The 11,826-nt window shown below is 40.6% G+C and overlaps 1 protein-coding gene across 1 annotated transcript in view; it reads right to left on the bottom strand.

Moving 5' to 3' along the window:
* Positions 1–3,553: 3,553 nt before the first annotated feature.
* Positions 3,554–11,826, bottom strand: part of LOC120980026 (mucin-6-like) — a 55,325-nt gene continuing 47,052 nt past the window's right edge. The window contains exons 25-33 of the mRNA XM_040408891.1: positions 11,255–11,365; positions 10,967–11,152; positions 8,886–9,125; positions 8,401–8,557; positions 7,155–7,301; positions 4,775–4,837; positions 4,535–4,552; positions 4,288–4,365; positions 3,554–3,615 (exon numbers count right to left, since the gene is read on the bottom strand). Of these exons, the coding sequence (XP_040264825.1) occupies positions 3,554–3,615; positions 4,288–4,365; positions 4,535–4,552; positions 4,775–4,837; positions 7,155–7,301; positions 8,401–8,557; positions 8,886–9,125; positions 10,967–11,152; positions 11,255–11,365 (1,062 nt within the window). The remainder of the gene's footprint in view (positions 3,616–4,287; positions 4,366–4,534; positions 4,553–4,774; positions 4,838–7,154; positions 7,302–8,400; positions 8,558–8,885; positions 9,126–10,966; positions 11,153–11,254; positions 11,366–11,826) is intronic.

Below are 11,826 nucleotides of genomic sequence, written 5' to 3'. Positions count from 1 at the left end.
CTGTCTCATTATGGTTTTACTAAGGCTAGTTTCACACTAGCGCTAAAATGTTCCAGCCAAAACCCAGCATTTGTGCTGGAAAGTGACTGGATCACCGCCGATCTCATTATAGTCAATAGGGATCCGGTGGTGATCTGTAGAATCCAGAATCCAGTGAAATGTTCACCGGAGAACTAACCTGGGCATTGAATTTAAGAAGGTTCCCAGACCCCAACAAGCATCTGATAGGGACGGAGAAGCTGTGCAAATTTAGGTTATAATATTACAATCCCCAATGGGAAAACAGGTCACAGCGGTCTACCTATCCTTTATTATGAAAACTTTTGTAATATCCTTTTACCCCTCTAGTTACTCCTCTTCTAAAAGGCTCTTTATTCTTTAAACAGGCATTTGAATCATCACCTTTCTGCTTAAATTAGGGAAATATCTATTGCTTTGCAGCAGTTAGGCCTGTTCACACGTCAGTGATTTGGTCAGTGTGTGTTCAGTAATTTCCATCAGTGATTGTGAACCAAAACAAGGAGTGGAGTAATAGGGCATAATGGAAAGGTCACTACCTGTTCTGCGTTGTACTAGGCAAGACCCTGACATTGAAGGCTTAGAGATTAGTTCTTCTATCCACTTCTCTGTAGTATTCCCTGATAACCTTCTAATTTTACTCACAGTTTTAGGATAGGAAGGCCTTCCCCAAAATTAATAATGGGGGTTTCCGAGGCTTTTTTTTTACTGATGACCTATCCTCTGGATAGGTCATCAGTACCTGATTGGTGGGTGTCTGACACCCGGGACCTTTATAGTGATAAGGTAGACAGCACTACTCACAAATCTTCACCAAGATTGTTTCCTATGGTGGCAGTGCCAGCGGTGTTGAGCTCAAGCCTGACGGGCTCCTGCCAAACTTTGAAGTGAATAGATGACCGCAGCACTCACTGTCTTCAAAAATGTGAATTTTATTCACCAACTGTGCGACGTTTTGACTATGCAGAGTCTTTCTCAAGCAGACACCCGGGACCCCCACGATCAGCTGTTTGAGAAGGCAGCAGTGTTCAGAGTAGTACCGCGGCCTTCTCTCTGCTCACCAAGCACAGCGCCGTACATTGTATAGTGGCTGTGCTTGGTATTGCAGCTCAGCCCCATTCACTTCAATGAGGCTGAGCTGCACCTAGGCCATATGACTGATGAACGTAACGGTGCCCCACTGCCTTCTTAAACAACTGATCGGCATAGGTCCCAGATGTCGGACCCCCACCGATCAGATACTGATGACCTATTCAGACGATAGGTCATCAGTAAAAAAAACTCTCAGAAGACCCCTTTAACGTTTCAAATGATCAAACTTTAAAATTAAGTAGGCTAAATCTGGCGGAGAGCCAGAGAGCTCAGACACGCTGTTCTGTTCCCTAACAGCCTTCAGGAAATCCTAGCCTAATGTCTAAGACATTGGTAGAAGAATTTAATCCCAAGAGGAATGTAACATGGCTTAAAACAAAACAAAAAGTTTCTCAACCAGTCCCTAACCTACTTTCTGAGACACACTGCAAACTGATTTCCAATCCTCTAATAAGAAACAATCTTCCCCTTCTCTCTTGGGAAAAGCAATTAAAAATAACTTATTCAAAAACAAATATCAAGCTTGTTCTCGCTCATTTGGTTGGCTTCTCTAGATGCATACTGTTCCAAGGAGAAGCACATAAAATACAGAACCAGTGAGTGACCACCTCAACTTGACTAACAGAAAGTAAGTAAGTGGATGGAGTTCTTCTTTCTAGCCCCTCAAAGCATTTTGACCCTCCAAATACAGCCTATTAGCTTTTGTACTAATCTTCAGCCAAACATCTAAGTCCCCTTAGTTGATTACCGTCTTTGAAGAACTGTTGAACAAAGCTCAACAGATATATCGTCTTGAAGAACTAATCAGCTGGGAGAACCGTTCTCACCCTTACTTTAAAGAGGACCTGTCACCTGTCTATTTTAGTAAATTGCACTCCATGTGAAATGGCTATTCTGGGGTATTTATTCTTATGACTATGTTGTGCTGTTCCTCTTTTATTTCTGCTCGGAGTTTATGAATAAAGGTACAACTGGGTATTACCAGTTGGGGGTGTGTCCCTACACAATCTGATTCTGGCCAATCAATACTGCAAGTGATAGACACTCCCTACTGGTAACACCCAGCTGTACATTCATTCATAGAGTCATAAGAATAAATGCTTCAGAATTGTTATTACATGGGGAATGCAAATAGTTGCTGAAACAGACATGTCAGGAGAGGGGACAGGTCCTCTTTAAAGAATAAACATCCACTATGACTGGTCTAAGAGCCACCCCTTTACCCTACCCCTAAAGCCAGTAGTTACTAACCACTCCCCCCATCCCCCCATAGTTTTCGCTCATCCCTCTTTCCCTTCTTTAGTACAATTTAGAAAAAAATGCTTATTATTATTATAGAATAATACAGGAGATGCCCGGGTTATACCAGCATGGTCCATATCACTATATAAAAGAAGATGTATAACTTATACCAGCTGTAATTATATAATTATATACAGGAGGTGCCCAGGTTATACCAGCATGGTCCATATCACTATCTACAAAAAGATGTATAACTTATACCAGCTGTAAATATATAATTATATACAGGAGGTGCCCAGGTTATACCAGCATGGTCCATATCACTATATACAGGAGATGTATAACTTTTACCAGCTATACATATATAATTATATACAGGAGATGGATTCCCAGGTTATACCAGCATGGTCCATATCACTATTTATAGGAGATGTATAACTTATACATCTTCGTTTATGTAGTGATATGGACCATGCTGGTATAACCTGGACATCTCCTGTATATATTTATATATGTACAGCTGGTATTAGTTATACATCTCCTGTATATAGTGATATGGACCATGCTGGTATAACCTTGGTATCTCCTATATATAATCTCCAGATTATACCAGCACGGTCCACATCAGTATAAAAAGCAGCATACTCAAACTGGATGCTTCCGAGCGCCGCCTTCCTTTATTTACCACACTGCTGAGTCGGCTGGAGAAAGGAGGAGGAGAAAATACCAACGTTTGTGACTTGCAATGTGTAATATTAATGCTATGGAAAATGTGATCCTTCTTCTCTCCTAATTACCTTGACACGGTTTCTCTTCTGTTTTCTGTTCTTTCTCTGCTAGCCATGTTCATCTCAGTGTCGATACTGGACATGGCAGTATTGGCAAAACTAAGACCAGAGACAGTCATAGTGTCTTCCACCTTACCTTCGTGAGACTGGATCCAGGACAGCTCTTTCTTGAAAGGTCCTTACCTGCATTGTATTCCCAAGCTGTATCCTAAAAGCCTAGTTCATTCATGCATTGTTCCTCAACTCAGCATGATTTGAGACTATCCCACAGAATGAATACCTGTGGTAAGTCCTGATCCATTGACACTTATTACTGTATATCACCTGCTCCATACTAAGTAAATACTGAAAACATGACTGATAAGTGAGCTCTGAAGACCAGAGTTGAGGAACACTGATTTACTGCACTTTTTTCAAGACAAAAAGCACACACTTGGCAATATTTGGTAATTTGAACTTAATTCTTTGCTTTTACCTATTGGTATTCATAATTAAGAGTTAAAGTACAACTATAGCTGTAAGTAATATACTTGTGAAAGAATGTAAAACTATAAAAAGTAAATAAAATAGAAAAAATGTACTGCATCTCGGCCTAAAATGTTGCTTCTGTCCTGTGCTCTCCCTCATTTCCAACCACCCTTGAGCCTGCGTATGGACTAAACTGCAGAGATGTTTCACCCAGAGCAGCATAATGTGGAATAGTCCACACAAAGGCCCAAAAGGGTTTGGAGGCAAGCAGCAGCATCCAGGTAGAAGAAAATGATAATGGTGAGTACATTATAACTTATTTCTCAGTGACAATCGTTCCTCCCACATTCAACGTTTTCATCGGTCATCAGGCCAGGGCAAATGAGTGCCGATAGATGTGTTCATCCATCAGCGCTTGCACTTCTCGCTAAAAGGGATGTGTTCTGAAAAACTTCACTGGCATGTGAAGCCTGCCACCCTCTCAGGCTTCCCAGATAGGCATTTATAAAAGCTGGCAAGTATGCTATTAGTACAAGTGGTCAAATACATTATTTAGCTCTTTCCACACTTTAATAAAGAGTAGACAACATGGACCACCTAACTATTTGGTTGCTGAATTACCAGTATACAAATTGACAATCATTGAAGAATTAGGTAAATGATAAGCGAGTGCACAAACCTGGAACTGTGCTTGATGTTGAAGTTGGGGTTGATGTAGGCGCTGTGCTTGGCACTGATGTTGTAGTTGATGGTTCAGCTGCAAATAAAAAATTAAACGAAGGTTACTAAAGCGTTATATGCATAGTTACCTTTTACAAAGTCGTGTTTGTTTGGGTGATGGCAGTTTTTCCACCACTGTTGCAGTAGTGGTCACTATTAGAACTTTTTGTTCTAAAATATGTCAAAAAGTTGTTTTTATCACTTACACATGTACTGTGCTGGTTCTTTAAAATAAGAACAAAAGAATTAACAAAATGTAAAAATGAACGGGTGGCTATCTTCATGAAATAATACCCAACATGGTCTGCGTTACAAAAATACCCTAAAATGTGTACCATAACTGTACAACCATTTCAAGAACCCAAAATTATTTAGAACCTGCTCCCCAGCAAAAAATGAGAGCGAATGAATAGATGTCACGTTAACAGATAAAAAACCAAACTTACTACAAGGGACGCATGTCTTTTTGACTGGATCATAGTACTTGTCATGGCCGCATTGGTAGCATCCTGTATTAGAGAAATGTATTTTAGAATTACATTATTACATACTGTTGACGCTGTCTCATATGTTGTGATGGCTGTAAGGGATATATTATTTAAAAAAATAGTATTAATGACTACTTTAAAGGGAATCTGTCACCAGCAACCTCTCTGTTTGCAAAACACTTAGCTGTGGTTCACCTGATTAAAATGTGTTTTTCCTATGGTTGATCTGAGATTTTGTTACTGAGTTAAGATACTTTTTCATAATATGCAAATTAGGCCCTTGGTGCAACAACTGCATCGCGTTGCTCTTGATACCAGTGATGGCCAGTTTGCATTGTTCGGCCGCGAACATATGCGGGCTGCCATCTTTTATTACAAGTCTGGCGAGGCACAGGTAAGCCCTTACCTGTGCCTGTGCGCGAGCCGGTCTGAAAACAAATGCGGTCACCGGGAGCGAGCCGGCTTACCTGTGCCTCGCTGGACTTGAGAAAAAAGATGGCAGCCCGCAAAAGAGCAATGGTGATGCCCTCATTGCAACTAAGGCCTAATTTGCATATTAAGAAAAAGTATAATGAATATCATTGTTTTAATCAGGCGGACCACAGCAATGTATGCATGAAAACAGTTTGATAGGGAGGTCACTGGTGGCAAAACCCCTTTAAAGAGTAGCTAAACTTTTTTGAAAGTTTTCAAAAGTGTTGATCAGCAGGGGTCACCGCTGAGACTCCCGCCAATCGCTGGAACTAGTAGTCAGAAGCTGTCCGCTGAGCGCTGCTTCTCCTCGCTGCTGAGCACAAGACTGAAGATGGTTTTAATAGAAAGTCTATAAGACCATCTGCAGTCTTGTTCTCAGCAGCGAGGGGGAAGCAGTGCTTGGCTGAGCCCTTCTGACTCCTCATTCTAGCGATTCCCTATGACATTATCAAAAGTTTGAAAAAAGTGTAGTTACTCTTTAAGTGATATACATAGACATCGATCAGCCATAACATTTAAACTAACTGCCTAATATTGTGTAGGTCACAATTAAGACATGGACTCCATAATAGCCCTGAGGTGTTATGTAATATCTTCCACTCAGACATTACCAGCAGATCCTTTACGTCCTGTAAGTTGCAAGGTGGAGCCTTCATGGATCATACATGCATTAATAAACTTTGGTCACCCATGACCCTGTTGCTTCACAGTGGTCCTTACTTAGTGGTAGTGTACAAAGCATTGCATAGAGGGCACACCCCACAAGACTTGTCATTTTGTAGAAGCTCTGACCCAGTCGTCTAGCCAACGGAATGAGACCCTTCTCAAAGTCATTTAAATTCTTCCTCTTGCCCATTTTACCTACTTCCAGCATATCAACTTCAAGAACTGACTCTTCACTTGCTGCCTAATAAATTTCAACCCTTGACATGGGCCATTGTCATGAGATAATTTGTGTTATTTACTTCACCTGTCAGTGATTCCTCGGTTTCCAAGCAAAAGCCAGGAATGGGTGACAAGCAAAGGGCACATGTATCTTTTTGAATACATGCCTGGTTTTGGCTTCAAAAACAGCATCCTCTGCTTGTGTGATCTCCTGTACTCCAAAGAGGTGGGTATCCCACCTCTCTCCCTCCCTAATGTACAGGATATGACACATCTACATGCTTTTTTTCTCCACTGCTCCCTGGCTGTCCTTTCTCCATGTCTCTAGAGGGATCGTACGTCTCATGCTAGGCAGCAGAACACTTTCTCACTAGCAGACCTACATTGTGTGTCAGGGCAGTGAATCATTACAGTAATATCTTACACCTTCTAATATGTGTGCCTGCAGGCAGCTGTTAAAAATGCAGTGTTCGTTAGAAGGGGAGAAATCTTGTTGTGAACTGTAGTCCTTTACATGGTAATCCCACCCACTGCAAGCCATAGAAGCATTAAAACAAAGGTGCATTACAGATATGGGCAAGATGATAAAAAATCTGATACTTGGGGCATTACCACATATATTAGTATTTTTCTATATTTTTATTAGGTTGTGAAAAACTCTTTAATGTCAGTTCTTGAAAAGAATATAATTCCAATTGCTTAGAGCAGCTAGATGAATACAATGCAGACTGTAAAGAACAGCTTCGGACAGGACATAGAGTAAAATAGACCTGTCTTGACAGCAAGAATGGAAACATATACTATAACTATATAACAAGTAAATATATTGACTTGGTACTATATTTCCATATGACTTAGTCATATGATAAAATGAGTATTCAGTAAGCAGTGAACTTAATATGAAATAATGATTGCGGTTAGGGAATTTGACCCATTGAAAGACACTGTAAACAGTTTACCTGCCGTTCGGATACATTACCTTCATTATTTTGATGAGGATAGTTCTGAGGAGTAAATGGACACTGGCAAGGCTGGTAGTGCCATGTGCAATTTATGTCTGGACTAATTTCATTTCCATTTCCATTCCCAGTGTTAATATGTGTGTTTTCATAGTCACAGTAAACGGCTAAACAAGAAGGTGGAAACTCAGATCAGCACAAACAACGGCAGCAGTCGGCTTCCATAAGTAACTATGGGCTGTTCAACCGTTGCAGCGTTTTATCAACTAATGATGACAGCCATTCTCAAAGTCATGAAAAGACATTTAGCACTTGGCACAGCATATCCCAGTAACATTGATAAATATTGTTATGGTCTTAGTAGGGGTTTTCCGGGATTTTGTTTTAACTGATGACCTGTCCTCCGGATAGGTCATCAGCATCTGATTAGTCCAAACCAAGAACCTCACCAAAGAGCTTTTTGAGAAGGCACCGTTGCTCGCAGTAGCGCTGCATCCCTTATACAGCTTTGACTAGTGCATGTGACATCACGTTCATCTGTCACATGACCTAGGCGCAGCTCAGCCCCGTAGAAGTGCATGTTAAGAGATGTGTTTAGTTTGCTGAGAGAAGAAAGCTGTGCTACTGCTAGCGCCAGTGCCTTCTCAAATAGCTGATCAGCTGGAGTCCTGGATTTTGGACACCCACAGATCAGATACTCATGGTAGGTCATGACTCGGTTAAAAAATCCCTTTAACAATATACTTATTAAAAATAACTCAATTTAATATGCATCTAACTGGTTTTGAAGCTCCCTTGGCAATGCAGTCGTTCAGAGAAATAGGCAGAGACCATCATAATATGTTATCTTAAGCGGTATTACATTTGCTTGTTCTTTGGCTGATCAAGCTAATAATCGGGAACGAGTGTTCTTATGAATGCCCGTTCCTGATAATATCTATCCGTTCTATCTATCTATCTAATATCTATCGATCGGTGTATTGATCTATCTTTATTTAATTCAGTATTTTTTTCTTTTAAAAAAAAAATTGATTTACTACAAATTTAGTGTTGCTCTTTGCATTTTTTTTTTTTTATTTTGACTTCCCTTACTTACTTTACAATTATACTCAGTTTTCAATCATGTGTACAATACAGGATGTCTGACAATTGATGGTTGGAAATTGTGGTTGTCCCTAAGGATAGACCATTAGTAAGTACAATGAACCCGGAAAACCCCTTTAACAACTTGACCACCCTATCAAGTAAAGGTAATTGTGAACTTACGGCAAAAATCTGGTGTTCTCCAGTCAACACAAATTCCAGCACTAAGACATGCTGCAGCATAGGCTTGGACAGCTTCACAAAGGCATTCACAGTCTCCTCCTGTGTCACATGCACAAGCATCATTTAGACAAGCCTGAAAGTATTTTTGATGATTCACCTGAAAATAAAAGAGTATGCTGTAAATACAACGAACATTCAACTAATTCCACCATTGTCCTGAGCTGAACATTTTTGCTTTCATACTGCATTTTCAGTGTCCGTTTGCCAACACACTGGGAAATTTATGTATAGGCCCCAATCATTCGATGTAGGCCAAAAGAAAACCCTGGGCTGATATACATCTATATACCCTTTCTTCTTATGTGTAAATTAGTGTCGTCTGCCTATACAGTTGTATATTTCTGGAAATAATTCCAAAGTATACCTCCAAAGTATATTGCATTTTGAAAGCAGCCTAAGTTTTTGCCCCCTCTCCCCTTCCTTACCACTTTATTGCAGGCCTCAAAAGGTTTAGACTTCAGAACTTGACAACTCTTTTCACCCCAGCTCTTCCGTTGTGGATTTTGTCCACAGGGATCTACGACAGCGTTGACATCCATGCATGTTGGTCTATCTTTCCATGAGTTTATGAACTCAAGCTGAGTAGAAGCCACATATTTGCTTCTTGTTTCAAAGTCATCATTCATGTTTCCATTATAGTTTCCACAAAGACCACATACTGATTCCTGAATGGGAGGAAATTGCAGAATACAAGGTGTAAGAATTATTTCTAGCAAGTACAAGTATGATACAAAGCAAGACATCTGCAGTTACATATTTCATAAGGATGAACAAAATATAGGTCCATTGTTAAGGGCAGTGGGTGTGTGCCCACTGTACCAAACAACCGGTTTGGTTTTGGGCTAACCCTAAGGGCGTTATCCTGGCAGTGCCCTGTATTTAACCTTTAACCCTGTACAGGAATCTAGACTTCACTGCTGGAAAGCTACCAGGTCTCTACCTCTTGAGATCGCACTGGTGTGGTTGGCAGCAGACCTATTGGGGACAGAGACACTGGTGCAAAGCACCTAGCGGTCAGCCAATATGCATAGTCTGGGACAGGATAAAGTCAGGGCAGGCAGCATACAAGCATATTTGAGTGTCAAGTCCGAGGTCTGGGCAGGTGGCAGTAGGGCAACCTGAAACACATGCTAAGGTCAAGGCTAGTATCTAGAAGTCAGAATTGGTTGTCAAGCAGGAGTTCTGTACACAAGTAGTCAGACAGAATATAAAACCTTTGTTGGAATACTAGACACTAGAAACCTACAGCTCAAGCATGCTCCCACTGGGGAGAGTGCCTTAAAGGGAAGCTATCACCATGATTTTGGATTATTTTCTGTTGTCATACATGAGTAGTTCTGCAGATAACGAGTCTACATCACAACTTTTTTTTAAATTTTTCCTACTCTTACCCCCTCCCATTTTCCTGCAGTCAGGGTTTAAACCTGGGCTGAAATAAATTGTCAGGACTGCTGTGCATGCGCACAAGAGTCCTCTCCATTATATTAGCACAGCACTGCAATCCAGGCTGTGTATTTCAGAGCAGCTTTCAGTGCTGACAGTGAGGGAATGGGGGGCAGTAGTAAAATAAAAAATGGCTATCTGGACTCCTTATCTACAGTACTACTCATGTATTACTGCAGAAAATAGTCCAGAATTACGGTGACATGTTCTCTTAAACTACCCAGGGACGACTAGCAATTGGCTGGGAAAGAATTTACATATGCACGCAGGCCCTTCAAGAGCTCTGTCCATAAATGATGATTTAGGTGTCCACATAAGCGATAATTTCACCCAATGAATAAGAATTTACTTGTTTATAGGGTGACCATTTACACGGGCCAGTTATCAGGAATGAGCATTCACATCAATGTTCGTTCCCAATAATCAGCCCAATAATAGTCCCTTGTAAATTTTGTTTAGGAGGTTGGTTGGGCAATATCCATTATACCATGGAGTCATATGCACCATTTGCTGTTATAAATCACCCGGTTGTCTTGTATTTTTCACAATTCTAAAATATGTTTGTGGATGCTAGTGCATAATGACTATTGAAGTAACTATAGATGGTACACCCTTGGTCAGGGTGCACACATAAGCCCAAGACCTAATCAAAGTGAACATGGAGGACCTCAGACTTGCACAACTACTAAATGTGCATGGTCAAAGGTGTAGCTAAAGGAGAGTGAACAGCTGAATCTGAGCTTTGTGCCGGAGGGAGCCCGAGGGCCCTTCTATCCAATAGGAAAACACCAGTATTAAACATGGCAGGTGACGGGTCCTGTTATTTTCCATTAGGACCTATGTCAGCTTTGCAAAATATCTGTATAAGCACCAAAACACCAAGACGTATCTTTTTGTGACCACCTGTTGGACAAATATGAAACAAAGACACATTAGGTCTTAGGATAGACCACCCAATTAGTGATGGCTGGTTTCATCTATGCCAAAGTCATGTACTCTATAAAAACAAAGGGATATGGTGAAAATGAAGAGGTACAAGCTTTACTTGCAGAGACTCACATACCTTGCCAAGCTTTAATATCTTGATGAACAAATTCATATTCTTGTTCCAGGTGAGTGAGATGTAGAACTTATCAGGGATAGTGATATCAAACATGATGTAGAGGGTGTTGTTCTGTACTACAATATCCACATCGGGTGTTTCATGGGAGATGGTATATTTTCCATCAAACAACTTTAGCTCTATGTTCTGTACAATTTAAGATGCAAATTAGTTGCAGTTTATTGATCTAACGTTTGCTAATATCATAATTAGGCTATGTAATGCTAGAATGACTACTGGTATCCTTACCCCAATGGTGACTGTCATTGACCGAGCGCAGGTTGCTCCAGTGGTTCCACAAATGACATTTTCTGTGACTATCTTAAATGAAGACGATGATGTGTTCAATCCACATCCATCCTAATGAGACGAAAACACACATATTAGTCATGTCATATGTGCTATGTTAACACCTAATATGTAAGACACGACATGTTTATATTAGACATGCAAGGGAACATTGTGGTTGAGTACCGCGCAGCTGGGCGAGCCACAGAGGGCTCCAATTAACTCATTAGTACCGTACTATTTAGTTGGTCTGCACTGTTAATGGTCTGTCGGTATTGAAGGTGCAGTCCTTATTGGTTTATTGACGCGATCTACGTTCATGTGTACGTGGCTATGTTGAATCTGTACTGTCTGGTTGTACCCTAAGGTATATCAGAACATTTCCAGGAGAAAGTAATGGGGTAGTCTATGACTTCAAACTGAAAAGATGCTGGGTGATTCTACAAGACAACAGCTCGAAGCACACAAAGAAGTCAACAAAAAGAATGGTTGAATAAGAAGAAGATTTGGAATGGACATGCTAGAGTCCTACC

The sequence above is a fragment of the Bufo bufo genome, chromosome 10 (assembly GCF_905171765.1).
Source record: "Bufo bufo chromosome 10, aBufBuf1.1, whole genome shotgun sequence".
In the NCBI taxonomy this organism is placed as follows: domain Eukaryota; kingdom Metazoa; phylum Chordata; class Amphibia; order Anura; family Bufonidae; genus Bufo; species Bufo bufo.
This window is presented reverse-complemented; position numbering and strand designations above follow the sequence as displayed.